Genomic DNA, 23,557 nt, shown 5'->3' with positions numbered 1-23,557 from the left:
GGTCCTATACAAACGAAATACAAATTTCCTCATAACTCGAGAACTAATCCAGCAAATGGAACCAAATTTGGCGTGTAGGTGTTTTTGGAGGCAAGAATTTTTTCTGTGATGAATTAGGACCTCTTCCCACATTAGGAGGGGGGCTGCAATACAAATGAAATACAAATTTCCCCATAACTCGAGAACTAATCAAGCAAATAGAACCAAATTCGGCATGTGGAGGTTTTTGGAGGCAAAAATATTTTCTACGGTGAATTAGGATCCTTCCACACTTCAAAAGGGGGGGCTTCTACACAAATGAAATACAAATTTCCTCATAATTCGAGAACTAATCAAGCAAATGGAACCATATTTGGCATGTGGGTGTTTTTGGAGGCAACCATTTTTCCCATTATGAATTAGGACTTCTTACCTTTTTAGGAGGGGGGGGGGCTCCCATTCAAACGAAATACAAATTTCCTCATAACTCGAAAACTAATCAAGCAAATGGACCTAAATTTAGCTTGTGGGTGCTTTTGCAGGCATTTTTTTTCTATGGTGAATTGAGACCCCTCCTCTATTCAGGAGGGGAATAATGACCCTTTTCCCTTTTAACCCTTTATAAGGCAGTGGCAACTATATTGCCACCAACAAAAAAATTTTATTTTGCTTCTATAATTATATTGATGTCATTATAGAAGCAAAACAAATATTTTTCGGTGGTGGCAATATAATTGCCACGGTCTTATAAAGGGTTAAGAGGGGGGCTTCCATACAAATGAAATACAAATTTCCTCATAACTCGAGAACTAATCAAGCAAATGGAACCAAATTTGGCATGTGGGGGGTTTTGAGCTAAATTTGGCATGTGGAGATTTTAGAAGGCAGAAATTTTTTCTATGGTGAATTATGACCCCTCCCCCTTTTGACCGATTCCCACTTTAGGAGGGGGGCTCCCATACAAATGAAATATAAATTTCCTCGTAACTCGAGAACTAATCAAGTAAGTTGAACCAAATTTGGCATATGAGGGATTTTGAAGTCTTAAATTTATTTTATGATGGTTAGAGACCTCTCATCCCTGTGGCAGGAGGATGAGGACTCTTATACAAATAAAACAGAAATTTTTGCGTAACTCAAAAACTAATCGAACTCGAGAAATTCGAGACTCTTCCATAAAACATTAGTCAATAACAAGACCACAAAAACTAGTTATAGTAACACTAGATCATTCACCGAGAGATTTGTTTTCCTACGTCTACTGACCTCTATTACTTTCCTTCAGTTGAGTCCGAACGACCGACAACGAGTAAGGAGAGGATCACCCCTGCGAAATGGTAGGGGGAAGTCGTCTATGCTCGGACACCTAAGGTTTTTCAGATAAAACTAAAAAAATACCGGGTTTATTACATCTATTTTCACTTTAATGTAGAGAAAAACAATATTATTAGCAAAAAAATACAAGGTAACAAGATTTGCGCCGCAAGGTTAATTTTGAAAGTAGATTGTATTTTGTATACAAATTAGCTCAATTCGAAAGCTGTCCTCTATACTCGGACATGAAAAAATTATCTATTAAAACCTACATCAATAGAAGAAAAAGATCCTAGAACAATTTAAAACTCCGGCACAAATCTTGTGAGTCCAGTCCTTGCAGGTTTGCTGTACAAAAGTCGAATAAAGTTCTATTCACATAATTTTTTAATTGAGTGTGGTGGTAATGCGGAATGCACGTGAAAATGTACGCGGCAACTCCATTTACAAGGCACGTTGATAGGTTGACATTAAACTGATATTTTGCTGCAATTTTTGACGTAGAACTACGTCTTTGTTTACTATACTGGGACTGGGTAGCACTTTGTGAAAACGAAAATAGAAGTGTAACGTTTGAATGAAAGATTTCAAATGCTAATAACTAGTAAACTGCTAAGCGAAACTGAACAATTTATATGTCGTTGGATAGATAAAATGATCAGCAATTTTACAGGGGGTAAAAGAGCAATTTTAAGGAGGGCATAAGAGGGGGGGCTCCTATACATATGAAATACAAATTTCTTCATAACTTGAGAACTAATCAAGCAAATGGAACGGAATTTGGCATGTGCTGGTTATTGGAGGCATGAACTTATTTTGAATTTATTTATTTTATGATGGTTTGATACCCCTCACCCCTGTGGTAGGAGGATAAGGACCAGGGCCCGATAACGTCACCTTCAATTGCATAGCGTCACACAACACTAAAACAGTGAAGCTTCGGTCTTAGCTGAAGCAGCACCGCTTCGCTTTCAGACTGGCTTCAGTCAGCGTCATTGAGACGGGTTTCACTTCATCATAACTATCGGTTTTAACTTTTCATTTGTACTTTTCTATCAAATATTCAGAAGCAGGGCAACAATTTTGATGCAAATGAATTGAATTTGAGTAACATTTCCTATAATGTAGCGCATATTATAATTAACCCGTTCAATATCGAAAAATCGTACCTGACTTTCAGTCGTCGTCCATTGAAACTGCCATCAATTGAAACTTGCTTGAAACGTTCTGTTCAACAAATGAAGCAAGTCGCTTCATGATGAAGCGAAGGTAAGAGAAAGTCAGCTTCATTTATTTGTTTCGACGATGTCGGGCTCTGATAAGGACTCTCATACAAATAATACATAAATTGGTCATTCATTATCATTTTAACCTTTATGATCCATACAAGTGATTTTTAAAAGAAATCAGTGGCGACTCGTGGTGGTTTAGCTTACCTGTTCAACCAGCGAAAAATACAAATTAATACGCAGCTTTTTTTATTATCGAAATTCTATATTTTATTCATAAAACAAACATTAGGTGTATGCACGTAGCGCTTGCTATGTTGCGTAAACGGTGTATTTCGTGTATAAACTGCCGCAATTCGCATAGCAGTTCCGGTTTCTATGGAAGCGGCAGTATAAATACGCAATACTCCGTATACGCAACATAACAAGCGCTACGGGAATACCTCTATTATTTAAATAACAACGGAATACGGCGGTTTACTTTACCAGCAAGCCCGTCTCTGAATTTTAACTACGAACCTAAGACTTTCCGTTCAATTTACCTATTGAACCAAATTCAAGAATAACCACCACACGCACCACAAGCAATATGCGTAAGTTGTTCAATGCTAAAGATGAACGAGTTAATGAGAAATTTTGCGAATAATGCATGCCATCCCCTTCGTACCAATACATTGTCCTGGTGCTAATCTCTAAAGCAGTGATGGCCAAACTGCGACCCGCGGGCCGCATGTGGCCCTTCGGGATGATTCGTGCGGCCCGCGAACTGATTTGAAAGATGGTGGACTTATGAGAAATATTTTTGATGACATAGGAGTCCTTCAGTTTAGTTGTAATGCCTCGTGCATGTTATGAATCTGAATGCTTTCAGGTTTAAAACTTGTGTCGATTCCTAGAAAATGGTTTTTGTTGTCGCATATTTTACATTTTGTTATGCACAGGAATGGCCAAAGATTATTGCGGCCCGCGGCATTCATGGGCGATCTGATTTGGCCCGCACCTTGCCTATGTCTGGGCACCACTGCTCTAAAGCAACGTTCAAGCGTCATATTGAACGTTTTGCTCATTAGCTTCGTAACTCGATAAAATGGAATCAAAGCGCAGGCCATAGGAAAATGGGGTAGTAAGTTGTTCAATGCTGAAGATGAACGAGTAATGAGACAATAATGCGCCCGCGCCTTCGAGTAAAAGCTGTTTCACATTCTCTTTTTATCTCCTTCGTACCCAGAATCAACACCAGGAATAATGTGTTGGTATTACTCTTTGCATTGAAAGTTGGATTTTGAACACACTTGTTCAGTCACACATTTTGTAGGTGAGAAAAGTTGCCAAAATTTCGTGGGAAAACAGTATAATCAATATATATAGAATGCCAGTGTCGCTGGTGTTTCATGGATATTTTGGTGGCAAACATGTTGCTGGTTCATGTCTTGGATACGGGAACTACATTGTCAAATGGCCCAATAGAAAATTTTCCTGCCGATGAAATACCCCAAAACGATCAAATCGGGTGGTTTATCCTACGTGATTCACGGAAAAGCAGAACGATTTTTTATTGGGTTGGCTTTTTAGTTTGAAAATCAGATTCCCGTTTCGAATCGATCACTCACACATATGCGCCATACAATGTAAATACATAATTTTCAAATGTGTGATGTTTACCACGAGCACTGCAGCGACACTGGCATTCTATATATATTGATTCTACTGGGAAAACCCATGAATCTTGGTTGATTCCTATTTGAATTCTAATGCTTACGTACAGTTGTTATCGACGCTACGAATAATATAAAAATAGTTTCTAAATACATAATACCACGCATAATTCATAACTTGAACAAATATGCAGCATATATGAAATAAATGAAAAGTTAAATACTTTTTGCTTTTCCACCAACTGGTACTGGCGCCACTGCTAAATCAAATGTCAGCTCAGATGGGAGAGTTGTAATGATGGGAAATGCCGATCAAAATCTATAACGATTATTGATAAAGTTTTCTTATCGTTAATAATTAATAACGATAATATAACAGTATAGGCAAAAATACGTAAGAAATAGAACAAAAATGTTAAAATAATAACAAGCCAAGAAGAAGAGTTCACTTTAAACCCTCCAATTTTCGATATTCTTTCGTGACGATAAAGTTTGATGGTATTATCGATATAAGATTACTAGCGATATTATCAGTAGCACACTTTTCGTCACAGTTTTGAAGGTTGCACTTAATAACTGTGGAGTCCAATTGAGTGTGAAGAGCGCAATATATGCTTGTGCATTGAGATCAAAGCAACGTTCAAACGTCGTGTTGAACGGTTTGCTCAGCAGCTTCGTAAACTAAACTAATAATTTACCGAATTATTCGTATTGCATGTGCGTCGGTTCAAACGAAATCATGAACTAGTGATGAAAAAAAATTTTGTCGGGTTGAATTTTGTTGCCTGTCCTATGAACAGGTTGAAAGAAATGTCTACGTCCCAATGGTTGCAAGCGTTGTACTTATGAACTCCCGTCCACATATTTTTGAAGCCACCATTGCATTAAATGAAGAATTGAATCAGAATCTTTCACTTTCGTATCTTCGTGCAACGTAAGAACTATTGAACTAATAATGTAATGTATATACTGGACAGTGGACACTATCACTTGTTGTTCTTACAAAATAAAATAAGCATTTGGGTAACATCTACCCGAAACCGGTTGGCGAATAAGGTAAATGCTTATTTTATTTTGTAAGAACAACAAGTGATAGTGTCCAGTATATACATTACATTATTAGTTGAATCAGAATATTTCGCTCTTCTCTTTTAAACATTCACTCACAGATTCTTATGAACATACATATGCCTGAAATGCAGTTTACATTAGTCTTTGATCTGGTGTTGATATAGTCCTACGTCACCCTTTCGTACAACCCTTAGGGCTGTATACCTTGTAGTTTTTTCTGATTTTTTCTACCTTTTGCATTGCTTAACTAATTTTATTTCACATAGGAATCAAAGATATAGCATTTCTAGACGAAGTAAGCAAATTTCGCTGATTACTTTACTGTCCGGTCATAGAGAACAAGTTGGTGTCCGGCCATAGAGGACACGGCACAGTTTTATAAAATTAAGTTTTTTCATCAAAATCTTATATTTTTATATTTTTTTTTTAAACGATGGTTCTACAATTGATGAAGGGACGGTAGGGGAGAGAAATGAATTTGAAAAATGAAATTAGGGGGAAGAGCGGTAGCTATGCTTAAGTAGTCGTTTTGACTCCTACCTTTTGTCCAATGCTGGAAGGTACATGAGTCGAACCAAGCTATAATCTGAGATTATAACCGAATTCGAACCCTCAACACCCGCCAGGACCATATGCCCTGTGAGGAAAAATTACAAATTTGTATATTAAACTACTCATCCCAGGTAACCAATAAGCATTAAAATAAACAGCAAATCAGCATATCTGGCATTTTATACTGCACGTTGTTATTCATTAGTTTTTTGACTGCATAGGTGTTGTAAATTGGCATCCAAAATTCTATTCAAATTCTTCGTGGCGGTAATTAGCTGCAAATTAGCATTGCCAGCACTATAAGAAAGTTAGCAGTAAAGTAGCTGTATATTTTTCCAAAATAGCATTTAAGTAGCATTTAAGGCGACTTAAATGCTTATTGGCTTGCATTTGAATAACATTAGTGATGCTTATTGGTTACCTGGGATGCTTTCATAGTTACGTAACTGCCAATATGAATCATCTAAGGTTGAACTCCTCAGAAACTTGCAAAACTCGAGATTGTGACAAAGATCATCCGAGATTCATGATTTATGTACAACACAGTACATAAATCATGAATCTCGATAAACATGAACTATAAAAAGGATATTAAGCAAATTTTAGTATCGTAATTGCGTTGTTTTGCTTAAACGTATCTGTATTAGAGTGTCCCAAAATAGCACTATGTCAGAAAACCCGAGGACTCACCCCTCAAATGATAGCTTAGGGTGTCACAATAAAACTTTTATATGACGTCAACATTGGTTGACGCGATTTAGGGGTCGCACATTTGAGTTTTATGAAAAAACTAGCTGACCCGACAAACTTCGTAGTGCCACAAATTAAACTGTGTTGTACATAAATCGTGAATCTCGGATGACCTTTGTCACAATCTCGAGTTTTGCAAGTTTGTGAGGAGTTCATGGGTGTTTTAATATACAAATTTTCCTCAGAGTAAAGTAGAAAACAACACCCCCCATAGCTTAGCCTGATAAAATAAAGCGGATAGTATTTAAATATTCGCCATCATTAAAAACCATTTCGCCAAATACCATTTTGCGGAACACCAATTCTCGGTTGACCATAACGCGGTATAGATTATCGCAGAATACCATTTCGCGAAATACCTTACGCGGGATTTACCATTTCACGGAAAATCTTTTCGTGGAAAGTACCATTTTCGGGGGGAAAGTAATAGAGGTCAGTAGATCTAGGAAAATAAATAAACCTAAATAGAGGAAATCTTCTCGGGGGCTGCACCCCGCGGTCGCCGGCGCTTCCGACGGCAGGTCGCCAGTAACGCCGTCTCGCCCTGAATCATCTAACGTTACTATTGATAGTTTTTGGTGGTCTTGTTATTGACTGTTTTATGAAAGAGTCTAAAATTTCTCGAGTTCGATTAGTTTTTGAGTAACGCAAAAATTTCTGGTTTATTTGTATGAGAGTCCTTATCGCCCTACCACAGGGGTGAGGGGTCTCAAATCATCATAATACCTGCCTCCATACCCCCCCCCCCCCACATGGCAAATTTGGGTCCATTTGCTTGATTAGCTCTTTAGTTATGAGGATATTTGTATTTCATTTGTATAGGAGCTCCTCCCACTATTGAAGGGGGAGGGGTCATAATTCCCCTCCTACAGAGGGGTCTCAAATCACCATAAAAAATTTGCCTCCGAAAACACTCACATGCCAAATTTGGTTCCATTTGATTGATTAGTTCTCGAGTTAAGAGGAAATTTGTATTTCATTTGTATAGGAGCCCCCCCTCCTAAAGTGGGAAGGGGTCCTAATTCTCCATAGAAAAAAAAATTGCCTCCAAAAACACCCACATGCCAAATTTGTTTCCATTTGCTTGATTAGTTCTCGAGTTATGAGGAAATTTGTATTTCATTTGTATGGAACCCCCCCCCCCCCTTCCGTTTTCCAGGAGTAAATTCAAAAAAATATTATTGGAAATGTTAAGGTAGGTGAAACAAGGTACTTAACTATTTTTTTCACAATCATTGAGAACTGATACATTCATAAAAAGGTTATGGTGGCATGTCTGGAGTCATATTTGGTTACAAAAATTTATTGAATTCGGCAAACATTTAAAATTTTCGAAATTGCATTTAAATAAACGTCAAAACAGGGTATCGAACAGTGTCTCAAAGCAACGTAGCTATATGGGAAATTTTATGAAGAACAACTTTGCCGAAAGTAAGGACGTATCTTCAAATCTCGCTGAGATATTTACCATTTTATGAAGGCTTTTGTTCCACATTTCTGTTATTTTCAAATTTTAGCAGCTTTATGTAAAAGAGGTAAATGAAAAAACTTTTATTTCAACGTCACTTACGTTTTTGATAAGAGGAAATATGCACCTTCCAAAGAATTTGGCACCATTTAGGCTCAAGAATCACTTTTGAAAAGGGCGTATTTATTTTAATAGGTACTATGTTTGAGAAATTGTATCTCCTGAAACTAGGTTTACTCCAAAATGATACCTAAGCGTGAGTTGTTGAAAATTGAGTTTTAAACATGAAAAAATAAACACTTTGATTCGACCAAAATAGTAAATTTTCAAAAATGAAGCCATTTACAAGATCAATCTTGTTGAAATCCACCAAGAGACTTTGATCTTTAACTTAATCTTTATATGAATGGGTGCATATTCAGCTGTATGAATCAGTTTTTTGTTCGTTGGTCCGCGGTGATCAATTTCACCCAGCTGATTAATTTCGCCCGAATCGACGGTACCGTCATCCGGGGATACTTGCAACACTTTTGAACTTTGACTTGGTATAACTTTCGAAGTGTACCGTTTAGATCCAAGTGTAAGTAGCCAAAACTTGTATAGTGGTCAGTACTTTTGATTTATGATTATGAGAAAAATTATCAACTAACTGAGCCTGTAGAATGAACCGAAAATAGGGGTGTTGCAAGTTACCCAGTAAACGGGGTTACTTGCAACACTTTTCTGATTTTGCGCTTCTTATGATTTTAAATTTTATTTCAAACCGCAAATGAGCATTTTCAGATATTTTGAGTATGTTTCTAGTAAAACAAGTGATACTGGAGGCATGTTTTGATTCCCAATTTTGTCTATCGCTTTTTTAAAGATATTCGGTGACAATGCAGCATGTAGACGAACTTCAAATTGCCGTTTCAAGGCACGTGGAATTTTTCAGAATTTTAATTTTTCTGGAGATGGCAGTAGACAAAATAACATCGTACAGATGCAAACATACTGTTTACATACTGTCTATTACTCTAATTATCTGTTTTACAAGTGCTGTAAGCCGCGCCATATTGGAAGTAACAACACAAGTTCGTCGTTCCTTCCCCAAGTTCAAAATATAAATAAAGCTCAAAGTTGCTATTTGTTAGCTTATATGATGTACTAATTGTGTACAGGAACCAAACGATAAAAAATACTTTCATGTCAATGCACTGACGCAACTTTGCGCATCCATTTTTCCTACTCTGAAAATGAAATTACTTTCCAGTCGTATGAAAACAAGCAAATCAATGATATAATGGATTAAACTTAACTAAACAATAGGTAAACGTCCCTTCTTTAAAACCCCATTGACTACAAATAGTTATGTTAACAAACAAATGCGTTAGAGCTGTCAAAAGCGCGATGCGCAAAAGTGTTGCAAGTAACCCCGGTGTTGCAAGTATCCCCGGATGACGGTACACAATTGTTTTAAGAAACATATCCGCTTTTTTCTAGTTCTAAACAACAATGCATTAAACACAACAGAAGTTCCTCTCGTGGGTGGTTCACCATTCGTACCACAGTTTCCATTTGTGGGATTTCCATCATATGGAATACCATTGCCACCAGTCCCCCCTGCTTTGGACACATTGACTGAGGATGAACTAAGAGCAATGGAAGGAAATGAACGTCGTCATATTGAGGAACGGTTGAGGGTAATTTTCTATTGACATCTGTTTCATTAATCCAATTTATTATTTTTTTCAATTTATTATCCTATAGCATCTTCAAAATATTCGGACTCTAATGGATGCTTCCATAGCATTGATGAACCAATACACCGCTCTTGTATCTCGATTGCCGCCATACCACACAACAATCGAGGTTAATCCTGATAGTAACATTGCAGAAAATATAGTTCATACTAATGCAGAAACAGCAGCTTGTGTTACTCAAGATTCAGCAAATAATTATTCTTTATTCTCACAAGAAGCGAATACTGCTAGACTAGAAGACTTGGGAAGTGACGACGAATCTGCGGCAATCAAAGTACATCTTCCTAGCACGAGCAAGGAACTTATAATCACACCAGATCAGCAACAGCAACCGACAGCAACAATTTCCGAAGTTCCGGTTAGTTCCGGTAGTAGTAGTAGCAATCTTAAAATAACTGAGAGCTCTGAAAGAAGTGAAATTCGTCGTAGGAGATTGGAAAAATTTGATTCTCGAACCAATTCAGATTAAAAATATTAAAGGCACTTGAGACTGTAGCGAAGATAACGAAAGAGGCGAATAGGTCTTGGTGATTGCAAGTTAATCGTTGCTGCATTGAAAAGCTGTGAAATAAAGAAAATATGTATGTCTGGTAAGCTAAAACTGAGCGTCAGACGCTTGCCAAATGTTTCAAAATTGGAATGTAAATTCAAAGAAGGAGCAAATACCTAAGTTATTCACTAATAATTTTGTAGCATTTTTTTCAAAGAAACTGCCATTGTAGAAAAATTGTGGCTTCATTATTTCCGCATATTGCTTGTTATCATTCACAAGTAAGTACACCTAGTTTTGTTTTAAAAACAAATCAGCCTGATGACGTGATTGGTTTTGGTCAATACCATGTCAAAACTATGAAACTTCTTAGGTACGTAGTAGACAATGTTGGTTGTGACCAGCTTTATTCGTTGAGCAGGCCATTAACGTTTTCGTTAACAATATCGCAACAACTCATGATGCATGTATTTCTTATGGACATCGTGAACTACACAACCGGTAGTTCAACGATGACATTACGTGTACTATGTTTGCTAGAAATCTTGTGTCTGTACATTGGAATATCGTTTATTAAGCACGTAAGTAATGTTTACATTTTACAATCAATTGAAAAATAATGTCAATTAATAATTCGATGTGCAAAGGCACAATACATCAACAAGCTTTTCGGTTCCAGGGAAACGGTACGTTTTGCCTTTCTACTATATAAATATATAGTATAAAGGTATAGAAATCACTTGGAAAACCGGAAATGGAAAAAGGTCCTGCGGGCCGAATGTCATATACCATTCGACTCAGTTTCGAAAACTGAGCATTTTCTGTGTGTGTATGTATGTGTGTGTGTGTGCGTGTGTATGTGTGTGTGTATGTAACGCTTTCAATCTCACTCACTTTTCTCGGAGATGGCTGGACCGATTTTAATGTTCTTAGTGTCAAATGAAAGGTCTAGGTGTCCCATAAGTTGCTATTGAATTTCATTTTGATCGGACTTTTAGTTCAAAAGTTATGTATAAAAATACGAAAAATATGGGACTTCATTATCTCACAGGTCCCTTAACCGATTTGAACAAAATTGATTGCATATGAAAGAGGAGTCTTGCAAACCCTTAACTTCCAAATTTCATGACGAGCCTTGTAGTTTGAAAGTTACATAAAGAAATGTGAAAAAATAGTATTTAAAACATATTTTTGAAACATATAAACATTAATTCAATGAAAAACATCACACATTTTATTATTATTTGAAAATTACTGCTGAGATCTATCAAACGAAACCGAGTTATTTAAAATCGGACGGTGTATTCAAAAGTTATTCAAACTTTAACACTTGAGCACCGTATATTAAACCGTTAAAACGTGTGAAATCAAAACATATCAATCAAATGCTGATTGTATTCAATGTATGTATGTATGTATGTATGTATGTATGTATGTATGTATGTATGTATGTATGTATGTATGTATGTATGTATGTATGTATGTATGTATGTATGTATGTATGTATGTATGTATGTATGTATGTATGTATATATATATATATATATATATATATATCTTATATCTATACCTATAAAGAAGGATTTCTGTCTGTCTGTCTGTCTGTCTGTCTGTCTGTCTGTCTGTCTGTCTGTCTGTCTGTCTGTCTGTCTGTCCTGTGTTCCTTATAGAATCAAAAACTACTGAACCAATCGGCGTGAAAATTTGCATGTAGAGGTTTTTGGGGCCAGGAAAGGTTTTAGTGATGGTTAGAGACCCCTCCCCCCACTAAGAGGGGGGGCTCCCATACAAATGAAACACAAATTTCTGCATAACTCGAGAACTAATCAAGCAAATAGAACCAAATTTGGCATGTGGGTGTTTTCGGTGACAAGAATTTATTCTAGGGTAATTTGAGACCCCTCCCCTCTTTATAAGGGGAATTATAACTCCTCTCCCATTTAAGAGGGAGGGTTTCCATACAAATTTCCTCATAACTCGAGAACTAATCAAGCAAATGGAACCAAATTTGGCATGTGAAGGTTTTCGAGGGCAAGAAAATTTTCTATGTTGAATTAGGACCCCTCCTCACTTTAAGAGGGGGGGCTCCTGTACAAATGAAATACCAATTTCCTCATAACTCGAGAACTAATCAAGCAAATGGAACCAAATTTGGCATGTGTGTGTTTTTGAAGACAAAATTTTTTTCTATGATGAATTGGGACCCCTCCCCACTTTAAGAGGGGGGGGCTCCTATACAAACGAAATACAAATTTCCTTATAACTCCTTATAGAGCTAATCCAGCAAATGGAACCAAATTTGGCATGTAGGTGTTTTTGGAGGCAAGAATGTTTTCTATGATGAATAAGAACCTCTCCCCACTTTAGGAGGGGGGGCTCCTATACAAATGAAATACAAATTTCCTCATAACTCGAGAACTAATCAAGCAAATAGAACCAAATTTGGCATGTGGGTGTTTTCGGTGACAAGAATTTATTCTATGGTAAATTGAGACCCCTCCCTCTTTATAAGGGGAATTGTAACTCCTCTCCCCTTTAAGAGGGGGGGCTTCCTTACAAATTTCCTCATAACTCGAGAACTAATCAAGCAAATGGAACCAACTTTGGCATGTGAAGGTTTTCGAGGGCAAGAAAATTTTCTACGGTGAATTAGGACCCCTCCCCACTCTAAGAGGGGGGGCTCCTGTACAAATGAAATACAAATTTCCTCCTAACTCGAGAACTAATCAAGCAAATAGAACAACATTTGGCATGTGGGTGTTTTTTTTGGTGACAAGAATTTATTCTATGGTGAATTGAGACCCCTCCCCTCTTTATAAGAGGAATTATAACTCCTCTCCCCTTTAAGAGGGGGGACTTCCATACAAATTTCCTCATAACTCGAGAACTAATCAAGAAAATGCAACCAAATTTGGCATGTGAAGGTTTTCGAGAGCAAGAAAATTTTCTATGGTGAATTAGGACCCCTCCCCACTTTAAGAGGAGGGGCTCCTGTACAAATGAAATACAAATTTCCTCATAACTCGAGAACTAATCAAGCGAATTGAACTAAATTTGGCATGTGTGTGTTTTTGGAGACAATTTTTTTTCAATGATGAATTGGGACCCCTCCCCACTTTAGGAGGGGTGTCCTATACAAACGAAATACAAATTTCCTCATAACTCGAGAACTAATCAAGCAAAGGAACCAAATTTGGCGTGTAGGTGTTTTTGGAGGCAAAAATTTTTTCTGTGATGAATTAGGACCTCTTCCCACATTAGGAGGGGGGGCTCCAATACAAATGAAATACAAATTTCCTCATAACTCGAGAACTAATCAAGCGAATTGAACCAAATTTGGCATGTGTGTGTTTTTGGAGACAATTTTTTTTTCAATGATGAATTGGGACCCCTCTCCACTTTAGGAGGGGGGTCCTATACAAACGAAATACAAATTTCCTCATAACTCGAGAACTAATCCAGCAAATGGAACCAAATTTGGCATGTGAGAGTTTTAGATGGTAGAATTTTTTTTCTGTGGTGTATTACGACCCCTTTCCCTTTTAAGAGGGTGGGCTCCCATACAAATGAAATACAAATTTCCTTATAATTTGAGTACTAATCAAGCAAATGGAACCAAATTTAGCATGTAGGAGATTTTTGAGTCTTGAATTTATTTTATGATAGTTAGAGACCTCTCACCCCTGTGGTAGGGGGATATGGACTCTCATACAAATAAAACAGAAACTAATCCAACTCGAGAAATTCGAGACTCTTCCATAAAACATTAATCAATAACAAGACCACAAAAACTATCTATAGTAACACTAGATCATTCAGGACGAGCCGGTCGCGAGTGTTGCCGGTGACCCGCCGTCGGAAGCGCCGCCCACTGGGGGGCTTGCAAAACTCGAGAAGTGACAAAGATCATCCGAGATTCATGATTTATGTACAACACAGGTTAATTTGTGGCAATACGAAGTTTGTCGGGTCAGCTAGTATATATATATATATATATATATATATATATATATATATATATATATATATATATATATATATATATATATATATATATATATATATGTATGTATGTATGTATGTATGTATGTATGTATGTATGTATGTATGTATGTATGTATGTATGTATGTATGTATGTATGTATGTATGTATGTATGCATGTATATATGCATGTATGTATGTATATATGTATGTATATATGTATGTATGTATGTATGTATGTATGTATGTATGTATGTATGTATGTATGTATGTATGTATGTATGTATGTATGTATGTATGTATGTATGTATGTATGTATGTATGTATGTATGTATGTATGTATGTATGTACGTGTGTATGTGATGACAATTTGCAATTTTCTAATTTGCACTGAAATTCAAGAAAAGTGAGAAACATTTCAATTGTCTGAAGTTTTTGAAGCCTCTTAGTGGAATACGAACTCTGAAGTTAAAGAAAAGAAAAAACTTTTACCACAGAGAACAGACATCCACTCAGGAACAAATGTTTCGCGAATTCTTGGATAAAATTTCAAATTAAAATCACCTAATATGCTAGCGACACCACCACTATAGTTTCCCAACTAAATGATTCTTTTGATTTGCAAACTGACAACCTTTGGCTCCTCTGGCGCTAGTATATATGGACTATATGCGTTATGCTAGCGCCAGAGGCTGTAGTGTAGAATTTTATGCGCCTTTAGCGACACCATCACTATAGTTTCCCAACTAATTTGACATAAGTTTTATCCAAGTGGGGACCTTTCGCTTGGATGTCTGTTCTCTGTGCTTTTACCGACTAAATTCCACTATTTAATATTCATTCGCGACAGATACGTATACGCTTTGAAATAAGACACTGATGAAGCCTGCACGTCGTAGGCGAACTACGTATCTGTTGCAAATAAATATTAAATAGTGGGATTCAATCGAAGTTTTTTCTTTCTTTGATTTCAGATTTCAATTGTCATTTTCTTCACTTGCTGTTACTCACAATTGTACAAGAAAAGCAAAAAGCGAAAAAAAGCAGTTAATTTAAGCATGTAGGTAACGTGGTGTACAGGATTAAAAATACTAGTGAGTTGATTTTTCCAAATAAATTTATACAAATTTCAAACAAATTTTGCGCATCAATAGATGCTCTTTTCAATCATTAGATATTAGAGATTAGAAATGTTATTTGAAAAATAGGAAGTAAACGGTGCACGGTAGTAATTTTGTAAGATTTGTTTTCGTTAGTGACATTTTAAAGGACAGATGTCTTATGTCATGTATCATGTTTTAATAAATAAATTCAAAATGACAAGCGCTGGAAATCATGTCGATAATATTTTTCATTCTCTAGCATGTTTATGGCGCAGCTTTTGCACTATTTTTCGACTTCTTCTTGTTTTCCTAACCCTCTAACATTGTAAAAACGATGCGTTCAGGCTAATGACTATCTTTTCATGAAAGTACATTCAAAAGAGGCTCAAGTTTTGATTTTTATGCAAAAATAATTATCTGAAGGAGCTCCTCCAGCTAAGAAATTTTTCTTTTTCATATCTAATGCTCTAATCAGTTATTTTTTCTAATTCAGATATGTTGCAAAATTGAAGCCAAACAAAAAATAGTAAAATTTTGAGATTAATCATTTTGTTGTAGATATCCTATTTCTTCAAAAGTGAAGTATAATAATAATTTTTCTGAATTCTTGTTTTTCAAAGATGCTAACTTTTGAACGCATGGTATTAATATCAATATATCAAAACATCTGCTATGAACACATTTTTCATATTGTCAATTCAAAACAAAACAGTCTAAGTTAGTTAGATACTGATGAAGGTCACACGTCGAGACCGAAATACGTATTTATCAATAAAACACAGTAGTAAAATTAAAGGATATAAATAACTTTTTGTTTTTCTTATGTTTCGTATGTGGCTCTGAAGCCCGAAAGTTAAGGCCGTCTGTAGACCCGTTAGAGGGTTAATTTCTAATTTTCTATATATATTCATTCAAGTCTGCAAAAATTATCTTTTGTGTTAACATTATTTTTCTGTTCTGTTCAGATGTTTCTGAGAAATTAAATAATGATTATTGTGGCAGTAGAAAGGCTAGGTCACGCCGCTAGGTGGATTAATTCGGGTTTTTTGGGTACAATTAATGAACTTGGTGTAGCCTAAGGACAGGGCGTGCCAAATGTCAACCGCGGCATTGACCCAAAATTGATCCAATTTTTGATTGGTTGAAAGTAACATGGAAAATATAACGCGGTATCACTTTCAGTGTTGCTAGAGCTGATTAGTGGGAGTACAAAGATCAGTAATATTATTTCCGAATTTTGATTTCTTTTGTATTTTGTAGTTGTATGTTAGTTTTGTTTGCAAACAAATTTTAATTTTCAAAATGAAATGTAAACATGATTTCAATCGCATAAACTGCGGCGTATTCCTGAACTGTTGTCCGGCAAACGAAGTGATTCCTAAAATAATATGTGCAGGCAACCATGGCGCAGAGTGTACAAAGAATTTTCATTAGGGAGGGCGGCCATAATGAAAAGAAGAGTAAAGGCCCACGCACAATTGGTCGTTTGTGGTAGCGGTTGCGTAGATTTGACAGATTATCTGTCAAATTGTATGGGCGAACTGTCAGATTAACGTAAACGCAACCGTAAAGTACCAATTCTGCGCGGGTCTTAAGAAACCAGATGGCACGTCCTGTCCTAGGGTTTGGAAAATAAAAGGAAAGGAAAATATTTTTTTTGACGTAGGACTACGTCTTACGGCAAGTTTTGAGATAGGGTGTCATTCCAAAAAATCGAAAAATGCGAGCGTCACGAAAAATGAAAGGTTTTGAGCGCTAATAGCTCAGCGGTTTTCCGATCGATTTTCAATATTCTTACACCAATCGATCGGAAAATCTTTTAAGAATTGACCCAAATCAAGAAAAGTATGGATTCTTGATGTTGAACTATTGAAAAATTGAAAATAATGAACCTATGTTTTTCCAGAATTCTCGCTTCGTGATTGGTTGGAAGATTCTTTACGATGGTCTAAACCTATACCAATTTGATATCTGTGTTTGGGAAGTAAGCCAAAACAAGTGACAAAGTTTCCTCAATTCAACAAGATTTCTTAACACCGGGGTTCAACCTAGACCATTTTGATGTCCTTGCTTGGGAAGTATGCCAGAGAGAGTGACAAAGCCCCCTTGTGCCAACAGATTTCTTACGAACGCGATTAAGCCTAGTCCAATCTGATGTCTGTGTTAGGGAAGTGTGCCAGAAAAAATGACACAAGTTCGTCGTCCCAACAGATCGCAAATTCTTTACTGCGTGACGATTAAACCTCGGCGAATTTGATATCTGTGTTGGAAAAATGTGCTACAGCTGTAGTGTTCGGTTATAATACGACTCTGTATGAATACGCATGCATGCCGTTTCATTAGAAGTGTAGTGAAAAGAAGTGCTGATGATAAAATAGGATTGAATTGGTAAAATCCCTTCAACGTGGGAAACCATGGATAATAAAAACAATCTTTAATTTCAGTAAGGTAGCAGGAAAGTAATAGCACTGATGAACTGGCATGACACATAGAAGAAAATTCTTCAAAACCATCGTCCTACACATTTTGCTTGCACGCTAGCGCCCTCTATTATGCATGTTGCGGAGTAGCTTGCATTTGAAGGGTTTTATACTGTAGGTTTTTTACATTTGCAGGGTTTTATACTGTAGGTTTTTTGCATTTGTATGGTTTTATACTGGAAACTCAAAGCAACACTCGAGCGCCGCTGTGTGGACATGTTGCGAAACATGCTTTTTTGAAAAATAAGTTGTTTTTGAATGGACGATGGAATTCCTCAATTCAACAAGATTTCTTAACACCGGGGTTCAACCTAGACCATTTTGATGTCCTTGCTTGGGAAGTATGCCAGAGAGAGTGACAAAGCCCCCTTGTGCCAACAGATTTCTTACGAACGCGATTAAGCCTAGTCCAATCTGATGTCTGTGTTAGGGAAGTGTGCCAGAAAAAATGACACAAGTTCGTCGTCCCAACAGATCGCAAATTCTTTACTGCGTGACGATTAAACCTCGGCGAATTTGATATCTGTGTTGGAAAAATGTGCTACAGCTGTAGTGTTCGGTTATAATACGACTCTGTATGAATACGCATGCATGCCGTTTCATTAGAAGTGTAGTGAAAAGAAGTGCTGATGATAAAATAGGATTGAATTGGTAAAATCCCTTCAACGTGGGAAACCATGGATAATAAAAACAATCTTTAATTTCAGTAAGGTAGCAGGAAAGTAGTAGCACTGATGAACTGGCATGACACATAGAAGAAAATTCTTCAAAACCATCGTCCTACACATTTTGCTTGCACGCTAGCGCCCTCTATTATGCATGTTGCGGAGTAGCTTGCATTTGAAGGGTTTTATACTGTAGGTTTTTTACATTTGCAGGGTTTTATACTGTAGGTTTTTTGCATTTGTATGGTTTTATACTGGAAACTCAAAGCAACACTCGAGCGCCGCTGTGTGGACATGTTGCGAAACATGCTTTTTTGAAAAATAAGTTGTTTTTGAATGGACGATGGAATGGACGCGAGTGTCTCGTCTGTTTGTCTGTGGTAATAGTTTGTGTTCTTGATTTTGTTAAATTGTTTTCAAATGCACAATCTTTTGAGAATTGAACGTATGCAATGTTACTACTTTGATAAATGTTACATACAACGCATGTAGCATGTATATATGTCGCATATAGCATGCATACATGAAGAATCGAATGATTACAAGCATGAATACATGCTACTATCACTACAAAGAGACTTACGTAGTCCTGCGTCACCTATATATGCGGTCGTGTCTTGTACACAACCCCTCTGAGTTTTCTTTCGATCTTGATTAAAGCACCTTAACGGCAGTCCTCAAACGGGTCTTTATGATTGTATACCATTCCCCCGAAAACCATTCCCCAGATTTCCAAACACCAGAATGACCCATTCCCCAGAAAACTATTTCCCAGAATATACCATTCCCCAGAAAACAATTCCCCAGAAAGTCATTATCCCGAAAATACCATTCCCCAGAAAGCCACTTCCCAGAACCTACCATTCCCTAGAAAATTTTGTCCCAGAATGAGCCACTTAGAAAGTTCATCATAGATCATTCGGGCGAACGTTACTGGGCCGAATATCAGTAGCTCTAATAACACTAGCTCGACTGTAATTCTAGCGGTTTGGAGGATCTCACCGTTTCAGTTGTGAATCATTACGAGGACTGAAGGTTTGTAACTAACGGTCAGTAAACCTAGGCAAAGGAATAAAAAGAGGTGTTTTCTGCCTAAAAAACAAAAACAGTTGTCACACAGTGTTGTTAATCAAACAGTTAGAATCAACAGGTAATCAGTTACTATGATTGATTATAAAGAACAAACAGCTGGAATTTATTGCGAAAACTGAATTGATGATTTCCAGGACCTGCACTGCCTAAAAGCATTGTATTGTACCTTAGTTTACCCCCTTTTTGAAAACGCCAACGCGCGTCTAATTTGGACTCTGCATAAACTTTATTGGAAGCTTCAAAATGAACGAGTGCGCAAGAGGTTCAAACAATTGGCCTTGCGTAGTTTGCCTTGGCACAACCTGGAAAATTATCCCGATCGCTACTGCTTGCTTGATCTAGATAATTAGAACGTCGAAGCAAAATTCAATGGGCTATGTTTACGGTAAACTGTTACATGGTTGATTCACCGCAATTACTATCGTTAGTGAATTTCCGTGCAGTACAAGGATCTTTGTGACCATCCCCACCAATAATTCTACCAATTCACCCTAATCAATTGTTGGGTATATGCTGTCCTTACTCGCTGCCGCTCGTTCGGACTTAACTAAAGGATAACCCCTACTAGTCAGTAAGCCTAGGAAAACGCCCGCACCTAAATAGAGGTGGTTTCTGCGGGGGGGGGGGGGCTGCCCCCCGCAGTGGCCGGCGCTTCCGACGGCGGGTCGCCGGCGAACACTCGCGGCCTACGGCCGTCTCGCCCTGAATCATCTAGGCGACGCTTGCTACTAATTCGCTAATAAGCGTGACTCGGGAATCGATTGCATGAAACCCCTGCTTCCCTTCGGATTATAGATGATTTAGGGCGAGACGGCCGCAGGCCGCGAATGTTCGCCGGCGACCCGCCGTCGGAAGCGCCGGCCACTGCGGGGGGGCAGCCCCCCGCAGAAACCACCTCTATTTAGGTGCGGGCGTTTTCCTAGGCTTACTGACTAGTAGGTGTTATCCCTTAGTTTTCCGAACGAGCGGCAGCGAGTAAGGACAGCATATACTTATAAATTGACGAGACCGACACTTAAACACCTCGTCTAAAATTCGTTTTCCTAGGTTTACTGAACTCTAGTTACAATCCTTTAGTCATACCCCTCGCAATAATAAATTTACAGTTCGAAATTATTAATCGGCAAAGCTGCTATTATAGAAACTTCAATCCGCTGGTGTTACATTCGGGTATGTGGAATTCAGGGTATTGGGGACACGGGAAACATATTCTTCTTTTTCTAATTTTGCTTCTAGTTGTAAGCCGCCAGCCCTTTTTATTTCTAACTTTCTCTCTGGGGAATGGTTTTCTGGGGATTGGCTTTCTAGGGAATGGTTCGTTCTGGGGAGTGTCTTTCTGGGGAATGGTATTTCCGGAAAATGGTACATTCGGGGGAATGATTTTCTGGGAAATGGTGCTTTCTGGGGAATGATTTTCTGGGGAATGGGCTTCTGGGGAATGGTTTTCGGGGGAATAGTATACAATCGGTCTTTATTGCTAAATTAGAAACCATTTTGACAATTTCCGCTCGCACCGGGAGCATCTAACCCCATTGGCAGGCAACCATGTTCTCGCCGCCAACATCTCGTGTGTGCGAAAATGAGATAGCATGTCAGCACTGCGTTTCACTCAACTGTCAGCGGTCTGATTTGAGCCCGCTGTCAAATTTTGAGCCCAGGACATACTGTCGCTGACGTTCACTGCAGCTCGATATGTCGATGGGGTGGGATAACCAGACCTCGTAGTCCCTAGACAAGTATTGGCGCTGGCATCACTGGATATTTACAGGTTTTGTTCTGTTTTGCTATGCTGCCGTGAATCGCATAACAGTCCCATTTATATGGGAAACACCGTAGAAAATGGGACAGTTATGCGATTCACGCCAGTATGTACTGTACCACATTTAATGTCAAACTTATTTATAGTTACATATAACTGGTGCAGATCAATTCGCCAAAGAGCTTTCTGACAGCTCCAGCACCCACACTAGCGAACACGAAAAATCAGAGGGGTTGTGTACAAGACACGACCGCGTATATAGGTGACGCAGGACTACGTAAGTCTCTTTGTAGTGATAGTGGCATGTATTAATGCTTATAATCATTCGATTCTTCATGTATACATGCTATATGCAACATATATACATGCTACATGCGTTGTAAGTAACATTTATCAAAGTAGTAACATTGCATACATTCAATTCTCAAAAGATTGTGCATTTGAAAACAATTTAACAAAATCAAGAACACAAATTTTTGCTTTCCTGCTACCTTACTGAAATTAAAGATTGTTTTTACTATCCATGGTTTCCCACGTTGAAGGGATTTTACCAATTCAATCCTATTTTATCAACAGCACATCTTTTCACTACACTTCTAATGAAACGGCAAGCATGCGTATTCATACAGAGTCGTATTATAACCGAACAGTACAGCTGTAGCATATTTTTCCAACACAGATATCAAGTTCGCCGAGGTTTAATCGTCTCGCAGTAAAGAATTTGCGATCTGTTGGGACAACGAACTTCTGTCATTTTTTCTGGCACACTTCCCTAACACAGACATCAAATTGGACTAGGTTTAATCGCGTTCGTAAGAAATCTGTTGGCACGAGGGGGCTTTGTTACTCTCTCTGGCGTACTTTCCAAGCAAGGACATCAAAATGGTCTAGGTTGGACCGCGGTGTTAAGAAATCTTGTTGAAATGAGGAAACTTGTGCCCTTATTCTGCGAGTCACGTGACTCAATACGACAATTGTCACTCGCCGTGACTCGCCACGGCGAGTCGAGTCATCTAGGTGACAACCGAGTCACCTAGGTAAGAAACCCCAGTCACCTAAGTGACAGACCGTGTCACTTAGGTGACAAAGCGAGTCACCTAGGTGACAAATGTCACCTGATTCGCGGTGACTCCAAATAGTCACGTCACTCGCCTCGCAGAATAAGGGTGTTGGTCACTTGTTTTGGCTTACTTCCCAAGCACAGATATCAAATTTGGTATAGGTTTAGATCATCGTAAAGAATCTTCCAACCAATCACGAAGCGAGAATTCTAGTAAAACATAGGTTCATCATTTTCAATTATTCAATAGTTCAACATCAAGAATCCATACTTTTCTTGATTTGGGTCAATTCTTAGAAGATTTTCCGATCGATTGGTGTAAGAATATTGAAAATCGATTAGAAAACCGCTGAGCTATTAGCGCTCAAAACCTTTCATTTTTCGTGACGCTCGCATTTTTCGATTTTTTGGAATGACACATAGGGTGTCAAAACTTGCCGTAAGACGTAGTCCTACGTCAAAACACGTGTATATACATGATGTTTGCCTCATGTTGGGGAACAGCTAAAGCTGCAGGAACAAACCAAATATAGCGATTTATTAGTTGTGTTGCTCCGTTTGCCACACTGCAGAGCACATATTTTGGTCAAATTTTTCATCCTTTTTAAAAGTCAAGCACACATTTTGAAAATTTGCTGGCATTTAAGCCAGCGGAAGATGAAATTCATTCTGTGCCTTGGTGACAAAGAAATGCATCTCTTTTGTTTACTGTTGTTATTTGCCTCATTTTCAAGCTCCAACACACACAACTGGAAGCTCTACGGCTAAGAATCAAAAAAATGAAAGATTTTGAACACTAATAATAGCTCTTCCAATTATGAATGGATTTTCATGGTTTATATACCGATCGATCGATGTAGCAATTATGTAAATACCATTATAACTATCTTTTTCAACCACTACCTAATTAGAGAAAATTAACGAATAGTTTCAAGGTCAAATATCCCCATACATTTTCTTCGTGATCGCCTTGCTTCACGACAGTTAAATACAACATCTGTTTACTGGGATTTCGATTGCTTTATTTTTAGAAAAAAAAAAGTGACAAAGCCCTCTCGTCCCAACAGGTCGAAGATTCTTTACGATTACGAAGTTCTTAAACCTATACCAATTTGATATCTGTGCTTGGGAATTACGCCAGAGTGCAAAACCACCCCTCTTCTTCG

At 37.8% G+C, this 23,557-nt stretch overlaps 1 protein-coding gene across 1 annotated transcript in view; it reads left to right on the top strand.

The window, feature by feature from the left end:
• LOC128733071 (E3 ubiquitin-protein ligase HRD1) overlaps nt 1-10,459 on the top strand; it is a 41,432-nt gene extending 30,973 nt beyond the window's left edge. The window contains exons 6-7 of the mRNA XM_053826663.1: nt 9,501-9,700; nt 9,768-10,459. Coding sequence (XP_053682638.1) covers nt 9,501-9,700; nt 9,768-10,229 — 662 coding nt within the window. The 3' untranslated portion in view covers nt 10,230-10,459. The remainder of the gene's footprint in view (nt 1-9,500; nt 9,701-9,767) is intronic.
• Nucleotides 10,460-23,557: the final 13,098 nt, after the last annotated feature.

This window comes from Sabethes cyaneus, chromosome 1, assembly GCF_943734655.1.
Source record: "Sabethes cyaneus chromosome 1, idSabCyanKW18_F2, whole genome shotgun sequence".
Classification (NCBI taxonomy): Eukaryota; Metazoa; Arthropoda; class Insecta; order Diptera; family Culicidae; genus Sabethes; species Sabethes cyaneus.
This window is presented reverse-complemented; position numbering and strand designations above follow the sequence as displayed.